Here is a 21,033-nt window from a genome sequence, read left to right as displayed (position 1 = left end):
TTCCTCTGTCAATCTCTTCAGTATAGTTTGTTGAGAAAAACAAGTCAATTTGCTGTTTTATGTAGGTGATAAATTCTGGGTCTTGAAGCAAAGTAGCGTTAAGTCTCCAAGATCTAGTATTATTGGAAAAGTCCGAAATCTTGATAGATAACTTCAAAGGTGCATGATCTGAAATAGTAATAGAATCATATTTACAATCAGTAACATCGGTTAATAAACGATGATCAATAAGGAAATAATCAATTCTAGAATAACTGTGATATACATGTGAAAAAAATGAAAATTCTTTATCTTTAGGGTTCAAAAACCCCCATATTTCAGTAATTCCCGAATCAACCATAAAAGAATTAATAAGTAAGGCTGATCTATTCGGAAGAATTCGGATAGGTTTGGATCTATCCATCAAAGGATTCAAACAACAATTGAAATCTCCACCCATTATCAACATATATTCATTTAGATTAGGAAGGGAAGTAAATAAACGTTTAAAAAATTCAGGGCAGTCAAAGTTTGGAGCATAAATATTAACTGGAACCACTTTTCGATTAAAAAGTGAACAAGTTATCAACAAAAATCTGCCCTGTGGATCAGAAATAATTTCATGATGTGTAAACGAAATTGAGGGGTCTGTAAAAATAGACACACCCCTAATTTTGACGGAACAATTCGAGTGAAATTGTTGACCCTTCCAGAACCTAAAAAAACGTTGATTATCCTCCCTCCTAATATGGGTCTCCTGTGCAAAAATAATATTAGCGTTTAGTCTATGGAATACTTTAAATATTTTTTTACATTTAATCGGATGATTTAAACCATTAGTATTCCAAGAGATAAAGTTAATAGACTTATCCATCATGCCAATATTAGTTGTGTATATCATAAAAGGTTAAAAAGACACATAACCCATAATTCAGGAAGAAGGAAAAATGATTCAGGAGCAACCGGAGAACATGACAACTCAACAATATTAATAATTTAAAGTCGGCCCATAAACTAAAAGCAAAAAAATAAAAAGCAAAAGCGTGAAAAAAGATCCCTACCCCCTCCCCCCAACTCCTCGAAAAAGAGCCAAGCGGCAGGCGCACGAACTAATACTAATATTACCCCCATTTTCAAGATGGCAACTCCATGAAAAGAAAGAAAAGAGAAACTATATAACACCCAGATATAAATACAGGGTTGTAAAAAGAAAGAATATATATCAATCAAAATGAAAAAAATAATATAAAAAAGCAAAAAATCATTAATCAAAAAAAGGATAACCATTGAAGTTTAAAGTTGTGTAATATGCCTTTAAAAAAAGATTCCATATTCAAATATAAGAAAATGACGTTTCAAAAACAGAGACTTATGGGAAGAAGAAACGACATTTTGAAAGGACCATATTACAGAATATAAATGTAAATTCGCCAATCTTTTTTTTAAAAAAAAGGTCATCAAAATAAGATTAAAAAAGGATTCAATAACCACTACAATATATATAAAAAAAGGTCCAAAAATTCAAAACATTGGTCCCATTCTCAAATACAGGCAAATAAACGCTTACGGAAAGCAAAGTCTTATGGGAAAAAGAAACGACATCTTAAAAAATAAATCATTATTACAAAATCTTAACATGTATATCTAATCCAGAGGAAAAAAAAACTTAATTAAAAAAAAACATTATAGTAAAATTAAAAGAGCATCTGTAAATCATGATAATAAAAAAAAAACCAGGTCTACAGGCCAAAGTAAAAAGCTATACCGCAGCTTCATAAGTTAAAGCCTAAAAGCGGAATGGCGTCTTCTCTCCAAAAATTCTTCAACATAACACATAGTTCAACTTGTACTAGAAGACCGATATTCTTCAACGAATTTCTTCGCTTCTTCCGGAGTATTAAAGAAGCGCTGACTGTCATCACTCAACGTAATTCTAAGATTCGCTGGGTATCTTAAAGCTTGTTTAAGTCCAATCGAATGAATCTCTGCCATCACCGGTTTAAAAGCGATTCTCGCCCTCATCACCTCGAATGAATAATCCTCAACAATACGAAACTTCTTGTTTCTGTGAGAAATCATACCTTTCTGACGAGCTAATCGAATTAAAAGCTCTTTCTCCTGAGGATAATGGAGACGGACAATCACAGCTCGTGGCTTGTCTCTCGCAGCCGAAAATCCCGAAACTCTGTGGGCACCGGGTAGGTTTAACCCGCAAAGTGTCCTCGCCAAAAATTTCCCACAATAAGTTAGAGAAATATTCAGTTAAGTCACCAGACTCAACATTTTCGGGAAATCCAATAATACGCAAGTTTTGTCTGCGAGATCGGTTTTCAAGATCGGTGATTTTAAACTTATTCTGCTCCACTATTTTAGCGGTCAATCGTACCTTCTCCTCCAAAGTTTCGATTGTACGTATTTTTTCACAAATTATCTTGTCAAGAGCCGCAAACTTTTCTTCATGCCGTTCAATATCTGCTGCCAGCGATTGAAGCTTGGTATCAAATGATCTAACGACTTCTTCAAGCTCAGACATTTTCGCAGTAAGTTTATTTTCCAGACTTGCAAGTTTAGTATCCAGTTTAGTATCCAGAAGACTGGAGATTGCATCGAGAGATACAGGGTCTTTAGACGATTTCTTAGGTACAGACATTTTAAGTTTGAAAAAATTAAATCAAGTATTATTTTTTAAAAAAGAAATAAATCGTAAATATCAACCCATGTAGTTAAGTACGAAAAGATTTGATTAAAGGGTGATTATAGCTTAAAAAATGAAGAGTGCCTAAAAGGCAGATGTCTACGTCGCCATCTTGAAACTCCACCCCTCATAATTGAGTTCTCAGGAGGCTGCAAATGCTGGAAATCTGGAGCAACACACAGAATGCTGAAGGAACTCAGCGTGACAGGCAGTATCTGTGGAGGGAAATGGACAGATGACATTTAAGGTCAGGCCAATAGACTGGTCTGGGGAGAAAGAGGGAAGGTAGCCAGTATAACAAGATGGAGGAAGGGGGTGGTGCAAGAGCTGGGCAGGTGATAGGTGAGAGAGATGATCGGCTTATGAAACTTAGAAACATAGTAAACCTACAGCACAATACAGTCCCTTTGGCCCACAAAGCTGTGCTGAACATGTCCTTACCTTAGAATTTACCCAGGGTTACCCATAGCCCTCTAATTTTCTAAGCTCTGTGTACCATTAGATGAGGAATGGTAGAGACTGGGAATGATGTGAGGAATGGGCAAGACAAGGAATGATGTAAGAAGCTGGGAGGTGATAGGTGGATGTAGCAAATGGCTGAAGAAGGTGGATGCTGGTGGGAAAGGACAGTAGCTAGTTGAGTTCTTAATGTAATTTTCATGATTCATGTTCAAACTGAATTATTAAATATACAATATGATGAAAGTTAGCTGACAACATTTCTGATAAGATTCTTGTCTTGCTGGACATTAGTTTTTTTTACTAAGTGCTTTATCCTTAATAAGTAAGGTTTAATTGCATAGTGACTCTAGTGAATAATTCTGCTGAGATTAAGTGGTAGAACTTGATCCTTATCAATAATCCCAAAAATACTGAGTTTTTGTATTTTCACTAGCTCAAGCTGCTCTTCTTAACTGTAGCAGATGATTATAGAATGGCATTGACAGGTGTTATCTATCCAACGTATGGGGAGCAATAAGATCTGTCTAATGAATGGAGTGAACAATTATAAAATAACTTGGCAGAGGAATTCTAATCTTTGGGCAGCTTAATCACCTTAAACAATTAGAACACTTTTGGGTTTGAAGAATTGTTTTCTTTGGTAAATTTCAAATCTTTGAGTAATTGAGTTGAAAAGAAAGAGAAGTCAATGGTGGATTTTTATAAAGTGATGTTATGAACATATACTATAGTTTTGAAAGGAATGGAGAAAAACTATGGTTTACAATACTAATTACCAGGGAAGGTAAGAAAATTCAATATCAGTAACTTTGTGGGAACAACAAATAATTGGTTTTGATGTTGTGTACCTGGAATTGGCACGAAATTTATTAAGTGAGAAAGATGTAACTTAGTGTTCATAGGGAATTCTAAGCAAGCTTGATTTGTTGAGGAAACATTAAAAAAAGAAAAACAAAATGTATGAAAAGATCTCCCAAGTACAAAAAAATGGAGAGAGTCCCTTATCCTAATTTGTGAAGGGGTCAGAAAGGTGTGACTTGTCAGGTCATTAGCTAGAAAAAGAATTTTTTTAACCATTTGATAATGTATTAGTTGTATGTTTAGGTTTAGATGAAATGTGACATATGGATAAACAATGGATGATGGCTTTTGAGGAGAGAAATTTTATTTACTTTAAGATAGCTTACTTATTAGTTGATATGAATGCAGCTGTGTTAGAGGAAGCATGATTATTCATGCAAATAAAACTCACACTGCCTTTTAAAATTAGACTATCCTTAAATATAACAGTAATCTATAATTCTCTTTCTACACTTGTAAACAAAATTTGAACTTGTTTGTGTAAATGTCTTTCAGTTGTTGTAATTGTACCCACCTCAATGACATCCTTTTGCAGCTCATTCCACTTACCTCTACAATCTCTGGAAAATTCATCCCTCAACACCTTTTTAACTCTTTTCCCCTCTCAGCTGAAACTTATGCTCTCTAGTGTTTGACTTCCCTACCCTTGGAAAAAGACTGACCATCCTGATTTTGTAAGCCTCTATAAAGTCACTGCTCACCCTCTCATTCCAAAGAAAACTGTCCCACCCTATCCTGTCCCTCTTTTTATTTTAAACCCTACATTCCTAGCATCATCCTTACATTTTCTACCTTCTCTAGTTTAATAACATTATTCCTATATGGCTATTAGACCTGCTCACAGAACTCAAGATGCAATCTTACAAACACTTTATATGTCTGTAACATGACGTCCCAAGTCTTGTACTTACTGTCCTGACTATTGAAGGCATGAGAGCCATGCACATTCTTCACCACCCTGTCTAATTATATTACCACTTTTAGAGGACTATGTACTTTCTCTTCTCTGCAACACCCACCAGGGCCCTGCTTTCACTATGTCTGCCCAGCTTTGGTTTAACCACTTACCAAATTACATCATTTAAGGCAGTGGTCCCCAACCACCGGGCCGTGGCAGCTGACTCATCATATCACTTCATACTGCCAAATCATATTGTTTCCTGGTGGCCTGGTAGCACAGCCCGGTGGTTGGGGACCACTGATTTAAGGGGATGCAGCACACTGCACTGATCACAACCTCCAATCTGAAAATAATGTGTCATCTTAGTTTTTGAAAATCCCAACAATTCAGCATCTGATTCGATTCATCAGTAATGGTGCCCATGAAAAATTTATTATGTTACTGTGTAACGTCTTAACAAAGTGTGTTGGGATAATAATTAAGTAGTGGGAGAAATCTGTTAGTCTGCCCCAATCAAGTCTCGAGAGTGCTAGCTTATTGGAATTTCATTTTATATATTCAGAGCTCTCCTACGGCTCACCGTTCCAATGATCTGATGAGACACAAGTCCAGTTAATTGGCTGTTGCACTTCCTTGAGAGCAGTTTGTATATCAGTGGTCCAGTTGTCAATATTTCTACTGGTGAATAACCCATTTACCCTTGTTGACGTAGTGTCTTATTGTATAACTGTATGCTGACTGGAGTTCTTGTCCGGAATTTAGTTATTCTGTTGATGGTGAAAGGCATTTTTAAGGTAAAATATTTCCCTTATCTGAAAAACTATTTTAGATCTGTAGTGCAGAGTATATTGGCTAGCTGCAATACAGCCCAGTATAGGAAACACCAATCGCCTTGAATGAAAAATCCTACAACAAGTAGTGGATACAGTCCAGTCCATCATGGAAAATGCCCTTCCAACCTCTAAGCACATCTGTTTGAAACGCTGTTACAGGAAGGTAGCATCCATCATCAGAGAAACACTCTCTTCTCACTGCTACCATCAGGAAGAAGGTACAAGAGCCTTAAGACTCACACCACCAAATTAAGGAACCGTTACTTGTATCACCTGAATTTAACTATTAAAATGTAAAAAAATTATAGCTCATTTTCAAATAAATAAGCAAGTTTTTAAACTTCCCAGCACCTGCTTCCTTATGTTGAAAGGAACCATACACAATCCATACCTACTGTATGTCATGTATAAACAAACAACTGCTACTATCAATATTCCCAAAAGCTGTTGAGGATAAAATTCATCTATAAGATGTCTCAATTTTAGGAAGTTATTGTGCAGGCAAGCTCTTTGGATAAATAAGTACTCCAGATGGCTAGACGTTGACTCCTTGCTGTCACACATCTGTTTATCAGAGACCAATGTCTTCATTGGTCCTTCTAAAAGTTTGCTGCTCCCAAAACATGACAAGGAGCTGGAATACTTGGATTTATTTTATACTGCACTGTACTGGCAAAGATTCCAACCTTGTTAAAGTAGATTCTTCTTCCTCCTCTCTGATTAAAAATAATGTGAATGAATTCTGAGGTTTGCTTGAAATCTCATATTGGTCATTCACTTACTATGCTGATTGCAGTAACTGAAGACTTGGACTCAATAGCATCACCTTAGTGGAGTTAGGAATGTTTCAAAATGCAGACTTCCACCATGAATCCCAATCCTAAAAATAAAGTACAAACCTCAAACATAACCAAATACTGATGTCATGAGTCCATCATTTGATATAATATTGGATATCATGGTTTGTTTGATCTGCACAATTAAATTTTTCAGAATTTTGTTAGCTCTTTGTAGTTAATTGATATTTATTAAATATAGGCTCAGAGTGACCTTGGAGCTAAGATTGCTACTGTGAATGAGTTGGTGACTAAACTCCAGGAAATGGATCAGCAAGTAAAACAGATTGCTGAGGAGCAAGCAAAGGCTTCAATTCAGGATCCAAAGTCCAAGAAGCATACAGAAAGAATCAGAGAATTGGAGGCACAGTTAAGCATGCTTTTAAATCAACGACTGAGCCATCTGGAAAAAATTCAAGAACATCAGCTAGAACTTCAGGTATTTTTTAAATTCATTTTCCATGATCTGGGCATTGACAGCAAGGAGAGCATTTATTAATCTTGAGAAGGTGATGGTGAGCTGCTACTTTAAAACTATTTTGGTGAATGTACTCCTGTGGGATTGTGCAGAAAGATATAGGATTTGAACCCAGTAACACTGAAGGACTAGTCATATATTTCAAAATAAGAAAAATGTTTGACTTGAATGGAAACTGCAGGTATTCCAATATGGTTATTGTCCTGATTTGAGAGGTAAGGGTTGCAGTAACCTGGATGTGTTACTGTTAAGCATTTTGTATACTGCATGTTACTCAGTGTCACTAGAGATGAGAGTGAAATTTAGGGTGGTTAATGAGCTCCCACTTAAATGTATTATTTCTTTCTTGGGTGTTGTTGAGCTTCTTGAAATTGGAGCTGCATTCATCCAGACAAGTGGAGAATATGGCATCAGACTCGTGAGTTGCAGCATCTGTTGAGGCAAAAGGTGTATGTTGACACTTAGACCCAACACCCTGTGTCAGGACCAAGTGGAAAGTGGAAAGATTGCCAGTATATAGCAGTAAGTGGAGAGGTGGATGGGATAGATACTGATAGGTGAAGGTAGTTAGTTGATAGTTTAGTGGAATGGAGGGAGAAGACAAATGGGAGAGGAGAACAAAGGATCAAGAAAGCTAGGTGGGTGGGTAAGTTTGTGTGAAAAGAGAAAACAGAAGTGTGTGGGTTACCCAAAATTGGAGAATTCATTATTCATGCCATTAATCCACTCAAATGGTGTATAAGATGTTATTCTTCTAATTTATATTTGAATTTTCCAGTTTAAGTTTTATTTTGTTGTATAGTGATTTGCATCCAGTGAATTTAAAGGGATTGGAAAACAGCCCCCGAGAGTTTAGCGGGAATGTGGGAAACTAAAGCATTGTGGATGAGGGTGTGGTGTGGGGTTGATAAATTAGCTTGTGTTACTGGGAATGAGGGCTAAGCCCAGAGTCCTTGGAGGAAGGTCAGCTTGTTTTGGCCTTGCTCGACCTAGGTTTCAGCTGCATACTTGGCTCACACTCCTAGTAATATGTGATCGACCTTGTTGATATTCAGATCCACAAATGGTTCAAAGTTCAAAGTAAATTTTTTTTATCAGAGTACATATATGGATAACAAGGGCTTAGCATACAAATGAATGAGCAATTGGATACTAGATTTTTGCTATTTTACTGTAGGTGGTGGAAAGGCTTATGAGTGCTGAGAGGTACAGGATAACCTACTTTCGATCATGTCATGTAAATGCTGAAGCTAGTCCAGCTGAATTTCTGGTCAGTGGTGATCCCTGAGCTGTTGATGAGTTTCAATGACCAGATGCCAGTGACCCAGGTTTGATACAGACCTGCAATGCTATTCCTTGATTTCCAGTGGCACCATGATGCAGCTGGTAGAGTCACTACCTTATAGCATCAGACTCTTGGATGCAATCCTAACCTCAGGTGCTGTCTGTTGGAAGAATTTTACAGTAGCCAATTAACCTGTCAGCATGCAAAACTTTTGGGGTCTGAGAGAAAACCAGAGTTCAAAGAGAAATACCAAAGTTGCTGTGTTGCACATTCTGTGAAGCCCATGGTTTTGACCTATGTACCTCCAAACACACACTCCTAATGGGTCCAAATCTCAGTAGATCTAATCAGTTTTCAGTGAAAATGGCAGGCTTCACCCTTGAATGGCTTTAACAACTGGTGAGGCTTTGTCCCCAGACCAACTGGGTATTAATATTATTTTAAATATACGTACACATAAGTTAAAAACCTGACTCTGAGTAATATAGCTGAAAGCTGCTTTTTGAATTCAAGTGAAATCCATGTTGTGATTGCATTAACAGATTTCATTTGATAATTTGTGTTTCTAATAATGTAGAGTTATGTCAAATTTGCCCTGTTAACCATATAACAATCACAGCACGGAAACAGGCCATCTCGGCTCTCCTAGTCCGTGCCAAACTCTTAATCTCACCTAGTCCCACCTACCCGCACTCAGCCCATAACCCTCCACTCCTTTCCTGTCCATATACCTATCCAATTTTACCTTAAATGACACAACTGAACTGGCCTCTACTACTTCTACAGGAAGCTCATTCCACACAGCCATCACTCTCTGAGTAAAGAAATACCTCCTCGTGTTTCCCTTAAACTTCTGCCCCCTAACTCTCAAATCATGTCCTCTCGTTTGAATCTCCCCTACTCTCAATGGAAACAGCCTATTCACGTCAACTCTATCTATGCCTCTCAAAATTTTAAATACCTCGATCAAATCCCCCCTCAACCTTCTACGCTTCAATGAATAGAGACCTAACTTGTTCAACCTTTCTCTGTAACTTAAGTGCTGAAACCCAGGTAACATCCTAGTAAATCGTCTCTGCACTCTCTCTAATTTATTGATACCTTTCCTATAATTCAGTGACCAGAACTGGACACAATATTCCAAATTTGGCCTTACCAATGCCTTGTACAATTTTAACATTACATCCCAACTTCTGTACCCAATGCTTTGATTTATAAAGGCCAGCGTTCCAAAAGCCTTCTTCACCACCCTATCTACATGAGACTCTACCTTCAGGGAACTATGCACTGTTATTCCTAGATCTCTCTGTTCCTCTGCATTCCTCAATGCCCTACCATTTACCCTGTATGTTCTATTTGGATTATTCCTGCCAAAATGTAGAACCTCACACTTCTCAGCATTAAGTTCCATCTGCCAACGTTCAGCCCATTCTTCTAACCGGCAAAAATCTCCCTGCAAGCTTTGAAAACCCACCTCATTATCCACAACATCTCCTACCTTAGTATCATCGGCATACTTACTAATCCAATGTACCACCCCATCATCCAGATCATTTATGTATATTACAAATAACATTGGGCCCAAAACAGATCCCTGAGGCACCCCGCTAGTCACTGGCCTCCATCCCGATAAACAATTATCCACCACTACTCTCTGGCATCTCCCATCTAGCCACTGTTGAATCCATTTTATTATTCCAGCATTAATACCTAACGACTGAACCTTCTTAATTAACCTTCCATGTGGAACTTTGTCAAAGGCTTTGCTGAAGTCCATATAGACTACATCCACTGCCTTACCCTCGTCAACATTCCTCGTAACTTCTTCAAAAAATTCAATAAGGTTTGTCAAACATGACCTTCCACGCACAAATCCATGCTGGCTACTCCTTATCAGATCCTGTCTATCCAGTTAATTATTAATACTATCTCTAAGAATACTTTCCATTAATTTACCCACCACTGATGTCAAACTGACAGGTCTATAATTGCTAGGCTTACTCCTAGAACCCTTTTTAAACAATGGAACCACATGAGCAATACGCCAATCCTCCGGCACAATCCCCGTTTCTAATGACATCTTAAAGATCTCCGTCAGAGCTCCTGCTATTTCTACACAAACTTCCCTCAAGGTCCTGGGGAATATCCTGTCAGGACCTGGAGATTTATCCACTTTTAAATTTCTTAAAAGCTCCAGTACTTCCACCTCTTTAATTGTCATAGGTTCCATAACTTCCTTACTTGTTTCCCACACCTTACACAATTCAGTATCCTTCTCCTTAGTGAATACCGAAGAGAAGAAATCGTTCAAAATCTCTCCCATCTCCCTCGGCTCCACACATAGCTGACCACTCTGATTCTCTAAGGGGCCAATTTTATCCCTCACTATCCTCTTGCTTTTAATATATCTGTAGAAACCTTTCGGATTTACTTTCACCTTATTTGCTAAACTAACCTCGTATCTTCTTTTAGCTTTTCTAATCTCTTTCTTAAGATTCCTTTTACATTCTTTATATTCCTCAAGCAATTCCTTTACTCCATGCTGCCTATATCTATTGTAGACATTCCTCTTTTTCTGAACCAAATTTCTAATATCCCTTGAAAACCATGGTGCTTTCAAACCTTTAACCTTTCCTTTCAACCTAACAGGAATATAAAGATTCTGTACCCTCATAATTTGACCCTTAAATGACCTCCATTTCTCTATTACATCCTTCCCATAAAACAACTTGACCCAATCCACTCTCTCTAAATCCCTTTGCATCTCCTCAAAGTTAGCCTTTCTCCAATCAAAACTCTCAACTCTAGGTCCTGTCCTGTCCTTCTCCATAATTATGTTGAAGCTAATGCTATTGTGATCACTGGAAATGCTCCCCAACACATACATCTGTCAGCTAACCTATCGCATTCCCTAACAGGAGATCCAACACTGCCCCATCTCCAGTCGGTACTTCTATGTATTGTTGCAAAAAACTATCCTGCACACATTTCACAAACTCTAAACCATCCAGCCCTTTTACAGAATGAACTTCCCAATCTACGTGTGGAAAATTAAAATCTCCCACAATCACCACCTTGTGTTTACTACAAATATCTGCTATCTCCTTACACATTTGCTCTTCCAACTCATGCTCCCCATTAGGTGGCCTATAATACACTCCTATCAGTGTTACTACACCTTTCCCATTCCTCAATTCCACCCAAATAGCCTCCCTAGAGGAGCTCTCTAATCTATCCTTCCAAAGCACCGCCATAAGATTTTCTCGGACAAGCAATGCAACACCTCCTCCTCTGGCCCCTCCTACTCTATCACACCTGAAGCAACTAAATCCAGGAATATTTAGTTGCCAATCACACCCTTCCTGCAACCATGTTTCACATAGCTACAACATCATAATTCCAGGTATCAATCCACGCTTTAAGCTCATCCACCTTTCTTACAATGCTCCTAGCATTAAAATAGATACATTTAAGATACTCTCCACCTCCTCCTCTCTTTTCATCCCTAACAATGCATTCAAATTTATTATCCTTTTCTTTCTTCTCCCCTACATCTTCGGGCTGAGCGCATCCCTTCTCCATCACCTGCCTTTCCTCCCTCACACACAGTCTATTTACTTGCTCTACTGGTGAACTAACCTCTTCTCCCATAGTTTCCTGAAATTGATTCCCGCCCCCCACCCCCCATCTTACTAGTTTAAAGTCTACCCTGTAGCCCTAGCAAACCTCGCCACTAGGATATTGGTCCCCCCAGGATTCAAGTGTAACCCGTCCTTCTTGAACAGGTCACACCTGCCCCAGAAGAGGTCCCAATGATCCAGAAACTTGAATTCCTGCCCCCTGCTCCAATCCCACAGCCACGCATTCATCCTCCACCTAATTCCATTCCTACTCTCACTGTCGCGTGGCACAGGCAGTAATCCCGAGATTACTACCTTTGCGGTCCTTCTTCTTAACTGCCTTCCTAACTCCCTATACTCTCGTTTCAGGACCTCTTCCCCTTTCCTCCCTATGTCATTAGTACCTACATGTACCACGACCTCTGGCTCCTCACCCTCCCACTTCAGGATATCTTGGACGCGATCAGAAAAGTCCTGAACCCTGGCACCAGGGAGGCAAATTACCATCCGGGACTCCCAATCACCTCTACAGAACTGCCTGTCTGAACCCCTGACTATCGAGTCCCCTATTACTATGGACCTCTTTCTTCTATCCCTACCCTTCTGAGCTACAGGGCCGTCCTCTGTGCCGGAGGCCCGGCCACTGTCACTTCCACCAGGTAGGCTGTCCCCCCCAATAGTACTCAAACATGAGTACTTATTGTCAAGGGGTACAGCCACTGGGGTACTCTCTAGTACCTGCCTCTTCTCCTTCCTGACCGTGACCCACCTATCTGCCTCCCATGGCCCCGGAGTGACCACCTGCCTGTAACTCCTCTCTATCACCTCCTCACTCTCCCAGACCAGGCGAAGGTCATCAAGCTGCAGCTCCAGTTCCCTAACTCAGTCCCTCAGGAGCTGCAGTTCGGTGCACCTGGCGCAGATGTGGACGTCTGGGAGGCTCGGAGACTCCAGGACCTCCCACGTCCGACACCAAGAACAACAAGCTGCCCTCACTGTATTGAATTGAATTGACTTTATTTCTTACATCCTTCATACACATGAGTAAAAATCTTTACATTACATCTCCATCTAAATGTGCAATGTGCTGTCATAGTAATTTATAATAAAAAGAACAGTTAATGTAATATAGAGTCCACTCAAATCAGCGTGAGTTCATCAGTCTGATGGCCTGGTGGAAGAATCTGTTCCAGAGCCTGTTGGTTCTGGCTTTTGTGCTGCAGTACCGTTTCCCGGATGGTAGCAGCTGGAATAGATTGTGGTTGGGTGACTCGGGTCCCCAATGATCCTAAGGGTCCTTTTTACACACTTGTCCTTGTAAATGTCCTGAATCATGGGAAGTTCACAACTACAGATATGCTGGGCTGTCTGTACCACTCAATGTGGAGTCCTGTGATTAAGGGAAGTACATTTCCCATATCAGGCAGTGATGCAGCCAGTCAGTTCATGCAACAAGAAAGTTCTTAGGATTTGAGGACCCATATCAAAGTTCCTCAACCATCTGAAGTGAAAGAGGTGCTGTTGTGTCTTTTTCACCACACAGCTGATGGCGTGGATGCTGAGGAAATTAAAGCTGTTTACCCTCTCAACCCCAGGTCCATTGATGTCAGTAGGGGTTAGCCCGTCTCCATTCCTTCTGTAATCCTCTACCAGCAGCTTTGTTTTTGCGACATTGAGGAAGAGATTGTTTTCTTGACACCACTGTGTCAGAGAGATGACTTCTTCCCTGTCAGCCATCTCGCTATTGTTTGAGATAAGGCCTATCAATGTAGTGTTGTCGGCAAATTTAATTAGTAGATTGGAGCTGTGGGTGGTGAACCAGGCACGGTATACAGGGAGTAAAGTAGGGGACTCCGTACGCAGCCCAGAGGAGCTCCTGTATTGAGAGTCAGAGGGTGTGGAGGTGAGGGAACCCACTCTTCAACCTGCTGACGATCTAACAGCAAGTCCAGGATATAGCTACACAAGGCAGGGTCAAGGCCGAGGTCTCTGAGCTTCTTGTCAAGCCTGGATGGGACTATGGTGTAGAATGCTGAATTGCAGTCCAGGAACAGCATTCTCACATAAGCATCCTTCTTCTCTAGATGTGTAAGGACGGTATGTAGAGTAGTGGCTATTGTGTCATCTGTTGCAATACAGATTCACTGACTGAGATTGAGGATGCAAACGATGGATGTGAGAGCTTTGACATTGGAATGTTGAGTTTTTTTGGAGAGTTTTGCATTATAATGTTAACACCCCAGCTCTGGCAGTTAGGGCAGCAAAACTGATATAATATATTGCTCAGTTAAAAGAATCATTGCAGTGACTATTACTGGTTCTAATTTTTTCCTGTCTTTCAGTCACGAATGTTTACCTCAGCATTTAAGACAAGCCACATTCACCCAGATGGTGCAGTTCCAGCACATTCTGATACATTGTTGCCATGTTTAGAAACATGTTCTAAAGCACAGACACTGAATCAAGGACTCCAGAAGTTGCCCAGCAACAACATAAATTACATATCACTCAGCCATGTGCCTTCTGACATCCCTATAGCAACACAAGGTGAGAAGTGTAAACAATTCAATGTGATGTGGAACAATTGCTTCTTTAGCTATTTCAGTATTGTTGAAATGGCTTGGAATCTCAGTGATTTTGAAATTTAGCTGAATGTTTGTTTGGTCATTAATAGGAAACTTTATATTAAAATAACTAATGTTGCTTATTGTTATAATAGTCACTATCAAGATGAGGATGTTTTATTATGATTCATTTGGGTGTGACTATTATGTTAAGTTTTAGTTTCTTCCAAAAGTTGAATTTCCAGGTGAAGACCACATCCACAAAATAGAAAACAGTTTAGCTAGCTAAGCTACATCCCCAAAGGCTTATCCAGCTGCCTAACTAAACAAGACCTCCAATTACTTTTTCAATGACCCTGACCTTTCTGAATTGATGAAACAACTTTAAAAAATCTTACTACTTTATAATAAATTTTTAAAAAAGAAAACAAGTTATTCAAATGCTACATAAATTGCTCTATATGTGGTCCCTTGTAACTGTTCCTGTACCTGCAATTTTGCAGGCTGATTCCCCGGTGTGACTTTTGAGGAACTGAGCAAGTTTGGGAACTGTAGGAGATTTGGGTTTTACTAGGCTAGATGAGTGATGAACTTATGTCATGATTTAAGGATTTATGGCTTAGAGCTTTCTGTTCAAATAAAACCACAGAATTTGATTTCAATTCACCAGCAAAAATCACAGAATTTCATAATGACTTGATTTGACTTAAATTTAACTTGATTTCAAATCAGTCAAATTGGGGAAGAAGTAATAATGGCAGAACATGCATTGATTGATGTAATTTATTCCCAATAAATGCGAGGTGTAAGGAAAGACATATATAGTAAACAGTTGGGTGCTGGTGGGATCTGGTTCAGGTCCATTATTGCCTGAAAGTGGTAACAATGGCAATTTTTGGGATTTATTATCATGCAGGACTATGGCTGAATAATTGAGTTAATTTAAAACAAAGATCAACAGATTTCTGAATTCTAAGGGAATAGCACTAAGAAAATCAGCCAAAATCCTGGTTAATGGTGTCATATGCTGAAAGGATAGCTCTTGGTCATGTTTCATAGGAAGACTTTTAGTCTTAGTCATGAGTTGTACAGCACAGAAACAGACTCATGCCAACTTTTTGCCACATCTATACTAATCTCATTTGTTTGAAATGGTATGTATCCTTCTATACTTTGCCTGTTTAATTGTCTGTATATATGCCTCTCAAACATAGCAATTGTGTGATTCCACTACCCGTGCTGGCAGCGTGCTGCAGATGTCAAACACTCTCTCACTCCCCTTTTAAAGTTCCTTCCCTTCATCTTAAAGCTATGCTGTCTTGTTTTTGATGCCTGTATCATGAGGAGAAAGAAAAAGATTCTGAATGTTGATCCCATCTTTGCCTCTTATAGTTTAATATACTTCTATCAGATCACTTCTCATCCTCTTTCACACCAGGCAAAATAAATAACCTTTTTCTCACCATTACTGAAGTCCTGCAATTCAGGGGAAATTTTGGCTAATCTTTCTCTTGTGCAGCCACATCTCTTCTATTTATATACTGATCAATATTGCATCAATATTGAAATTTCTTAAATGGAAGATTTGCATTCTTGTAAAATTTTTTCTTGATGCTTTGAAATCCATTGGCTACATGTCTGTTCTGGGTGATTATCTATTATAAACTAGTGGTAACTTGTAATTGTGAAAATGGAAGCTATGCAAAAATTATCTGAGCATTTTTAAAAATTCCAAATAATGGTGGTTATAATGTTTAATAATGCAGGAATGAAAGGATTTTGGTTGTTTGCAGAATCATAAAGCCACTTTTAATAATCATATTTAAAAGTTGCCTATCAACTTCACTCCATGAAATTCTCTGTTATATATGAGTTATAACTTGCTATATTGATAATGCAATGTAAGGAGTAAGCATCATCTAGAAGATTAAAGCCATGGATATACATTAAATCTTTGAATCCCCAAAGTTTGGAATACACTATTTTTTTGGAATATTTCAGAGCAATGATATTGTACTTTATAAAAGCAAGAACAATGAGGTGAAAGAGTTGATGCAGGATTGAAATAGCAAGAGACTGGAAACTCATGCCCTAATTGCAGACAGACGTGTTAAGCAGTCAATCAAATACAATTAATATTGCTGTTATGAAATTCAAGGCATTATTTTCTTGGGCTAACACATTTATAGTTTTGAAGAAGAATTAAAATAAATAAGCACTTAAATTCTGCATTTAATTTCAGCTTATCAGAGTCGTCCTGGTGCATTTGGCATGGGGAACTCACTGCAGACCCCAGCGCCTCGCAAGTCTGCCCCTGTGCCAATGTCTAAGGATGTTCAGGTTCAACAGAAGATGAAGTCTGCTGTTCAAAAATCCAAAGCAAATGCAAATATTTCCACAGCTGGACAAGGTAATAGCGAAAGGATTATTGTAAAAAAACAATGTCTGATTAAGTTTAAAACATAATTTTGGTAGTATCAAATTACATTTTTGTGGATGGGACAAGTCCAAGAAGTAATATTGTTTGATGGCATTGAAGTACAGATATATAACATAAACTGTTTTTGAGTCTAGTAGTCCTGATGTGGATGCTTCATAGCCTTCTCCCTAATGGGCGTGGGGCAATAAGTCCATGAGCAGGTTGGATAGGATCTTTCATGATTTTACTGGTCCTTTTTCTCGGATCTTTCTGTATACATGTCCTTGAAAGGCGAGTAGGCTGGTACCAGTGGTGTGTTGGACAGTTTTAATTATCCACCGTAGTGCAGTTTCTGTACCATGCAGTGATGCAGCATGTTAGGATGCTCTCTATATTGTACATCTGTAGAAAGTCATCAGTTTCGATGTGTGTCGTCTGTCTCTCTTCAGACTCCTCAGAAAGTAGAGGCATTGGTGATTTTTCATGATTGTACCATGTGATTGTGTGAGATGTGCACTCCCAGGAGTTTGAAACGGTTTGCAGTTTCCACTGCTGTTCTGCCGATGATATAAGAGGTATGATTGGTGTGAGTACTCCTGAGGTCAACAATCATCTCATTTGTCATGTTGACATAAAGGAAGAGATTATTTGCTTGGCACCAGATCTTGAACTCTTCCACTTCCTCTTTGTAGTGTCTTATTTTTGTTGGTGATGAGCCCCACCACTGTTGTGTCATCAGCGAACATGACACTGTGATTACTCACGTGTTCGACTGTGCAGTCATGTGTGAGCAGAGTTTACAGCAGAGGGCTCAGTACACTGCCCTGGGTGGGGGGGGCACCTGTGTTGAGGATGATTGGGAGGGAGGAACTGTGCATCTTGACTGTCTGAGGTCTGTTGGTTAGGAAGTCCAACACCCAGTTGGACAGTGGTGTATTTAGACCAAGGAGTAGGAGTTTACACACCTGCTTCCTGTAAATGTCCTGAACAAAGGGAAATTCACATCCATAGATGTGCTGGGCTGACCTTGGTGAACAATGTTGAAAGCCAAACTGACATCTAGAAACAGCATTCTGAATTAAGTGTCCTTGTTTTCTCGGTGTGTTAGGGCCAGGTGCATGATAGACGCTATGGCAGAGATATCTGTCATAGAGCGGTTCTGTCAGTAAGCATATTGGCGAGTGTCCAACATGGCAGTAATGGAATTTTTGATACGTGCTATTGCTAACCATTCAAAGCATTTCATGTTGATTGATGTCAGTGTTACTGGGCAGCAGACGTTTAGTTCTGAAGGTGTAGAGTAGTTTGGTCACTGATTTGTAGCATGTAGGGACAGCAGCCTGGATGAGTGAATTGTTGAAGAAGTCAGTATGTTGGTGTACACATTCCCTGAGTACTCGGCCTGGCTGCCTTATGGGGGTTGACTCTTTGCTGAGTCCTTCTCGTGTCTACTGCTGTTACAGACAGTGGCTGCTCACCTGGGAGGGGGTAGCTTTTGTGGATGGTGTGTTGCCTATCTTGAAGTATGCATAAATGTTCTTTAGAGTGTTAGGGAGGGAGGTGTCACTGGTGCACTCAACACTTTTTCCTTGTGTGGTCAGCTAAGGTTGAGCAATGTCAATATTCCACTGTTAATAAATCTCAGGTTAATCTGGAACAAATTCTTTGTTGGAATCATCATTAGTGAAACCAGAATCAAGATAACTTAATGTAGATATATTTTTGTTATGTTTTGACATGGCATTTTGGTGTAGCTAGCTTGGTTATTAAGGTATTGCTGTATGGTGAAAAAAGCTCAACAGCACTTCTTTCACTTCGGAAGGCTGAAGAAGTTTGGCATCAGTCCCCAAATCGTCAGGACTTTCTATAGGGCATCAACAAGAGCATCATGACTGGCTATGTCATTACCTGGTATGGGAACTGTACTACCTCAATCGCAGGTCACTGCAGAGAGTGGTGTGGCCAGCCCAGCGCATCTGTGGATGTGAATTTTCCTATATTAAGGACATTTCCAGCAGCAGATGCGTAAAAAGGGCCCAGAGGATCATCAAAGAGCCACCTGAACCACAAACTGTTTCATCTGCTACTGTTTGGCAAACTGTACTGCAGCATTAAGGCCAAGACTAACAGGCTCTTTCACCAGGCTATCAGATTTATCAATACACATTAATGTGATTGCATATCTGACTGTACATACACGTATACAAAACAATTATGTATACAATCTCCCACATTTCCCCTCTTTATTGCTTGTACATTGCGAAAGAGACACAACATAAAGATTTTTACTGGCTTGGATATAAGAATATATAAATAAAATAAAAAAATTTTGAAAGTAGTTCGAACTCAACTGCATTACAGCTGCATTGGAGCCACAAATGAGATACCTTTCTTCTCTAAAAGAAATTAGTACCAATATAGGATTTTGTAACTGTCATCATGACTGACATTTTTGCAATTGCAACTTTTTTTTTAAATTCAAATTTACAGCACTCGGGGAGAGATTTGAATCCATGTCACCAGATCAGGCCTCCAGATTATTAAACCTATTGCCAGCTGGTCAATACTTTCCTACCTCTTCAGCTTCTTAAAATAACTGCTTAAAAAAATCCTGAGTGCTAAAGAGATCAAAACCAAAACCTCCATTTTTTTTTTCACTCTGAGTTGTAAATTAAGAGTTCTGGTTTCAGAGGCGCTGGTGAAGTCCTCTATTATTCTTTATTAATAACACCTTTTCTGGTAAGCAATCACTGCAAACCATGGAGAGGCAGAGGTGAGATGAGCGAGTGTGAGACGGAATTGAGGCAAGGTCGAGGCTGAATCGAGCCGACCAGAGGTGAGGCAGAGTCAAGGTGAGTGAAGGTGAAGCCACCCATTAAAACAGAGAGTGAAGAAAGACCCAAGGTTTGATCAATTTAAGCTCTAGGCTGATTTGGAAAGGTCAAGTATGGGCTGAAACGTGGCGAAGAGGTCCAGGTCCAGAGTGTATTGGTGCACCAGGCCCCAGGTTCTACAGCAAGGAACAATCTGATGTTTGGACGATTTAAGTGCCAGGCCAGATTGAAAAGGTAGGGTGTCGGGACCAGAGGCAAGGATTGGGCCGGTACTGTTCGCTGCTCTGCAACATTTACTCCGCTGTGATCTGCTCCAGTTGCAGGGATGCCTAGCTTTTGTCTGTAGACTCACTTTCATTCTGAATACTATTTGCTTACTTTTATTTGTACATTTGTTTTTTCTCTCTCTCTGCATTGGTTGTTTGACCATCATTTTTATAATGGGTTCTATTGTGTTTCTTTGTGTCTGCCTGTAAGGAGACGAATCTCAAGGTTGTATAATATATACATAATTTGATAATAAATGTACTTTGAACGTAAATTTGAGCTGCTTAACTAGCATTGCCTTCAATTACTTTTAAATTTCCTCAACCTAAACATCAGAAAGATCAAAACTACTGTCTTTGGTCTCTGCAATGTATTCTAAATTATCTATGGCTTTTTCTTATCTTGCTGAAACTAGCTTGTCAATGTTAGTAACATGTTGAATCCAAAATATAGTTACAGATTTTATAATATTTCAGACACAGAAGTCCTTTTATGCAACAGCATGCTTTTTTATTTCTCATCTTTTCCTACCACTATTCTTAATAACAGTTAACTTATATTAATCTCCAGTACACAGCACATTAAAATTAAAATTTGTTAATTTTTAAAAATCCTTCAAAGACCTTGTTTCTTCATCCTTGTAACTTTCATTTAGGAGACAATGACCCTTGCTTGGACTCTGCCAGTATGACTCTGATCTCTTGGCTGGATTCACCCTCCTGAAGGATGCTATCACATCAGCTTCAGAGACTGAAATAACAGGCTCAGTGGAGGCTGTGGGGGCTTGTGAAGGTTCTTCCATGTTTTGGTGGTTAAAGCAAGCTTAGAACGCTTATCTGGAAGTGAAGTCTTGTTGACACCTAAGTTGCTTGGTTTCAATTTGTAGGAGTAATAGCATTTAAGTTGCCACAACTGTCGAGCATACTTCAGTGACTCAAGTTTAGTCCAGAATTGCCACTTCACTCATCAGATGGCTTTCCAGAGATTGTACCTGGACCT

The 21,033-nt window shown here is 39.3% G+C and overlaps 1 protein-coding gene across 2 annotated transcripts in view; it reads left to right on the top strand.

Moving 5' to 3' along the window:
* kiaa0586 (KIAA0586 ortholog) overlaps window positions 1-21,033 on the top strand; it is a 524,067-nt gene that overhangs the window by 40,916 nt on the left and 462,118 nt on the right. For both annotated transcript variants that reach the window (XM_059957145.1, XM_059957155.1), the window contains 3 exons: window positions 6,770-7,006; window positions 14,293-14,497; window positions 16,757-16,924. In XM_059957145.1, coding sequence (XP_059813128.1) covers window positions 6,770-7,006; window positions 14,293-14,497; window positions 16,757-16,924 — 610 coding nt within the window. The remainder of the gene's footprint in view (window positions 1-6,769; window positions 7,007-14,292; window positions 14,498-16,756; window positions 16,925-21,033) is intronic.

This window comes from Hypanus sabinus, chromosome 2 (assembly GCF_030144855.1).
Source record: "Hypanus sabinus isolate sHypSab1 chromosome 2, sHypSab1.hap1, whole genome shotgun sequence".
In the NCBI taxonomy this organism is placed as follows: Eukaryota; Metazoa; Chordata; class Chondrichthyes; order Myliobatiformes; family Dasyatidae; genus Hypanus; species Hypanus sabinus.
Note: the sequence above shows the minus strand (reverse complement) of the source record. Positions and strands in the feature narration are given on the sequence as shown.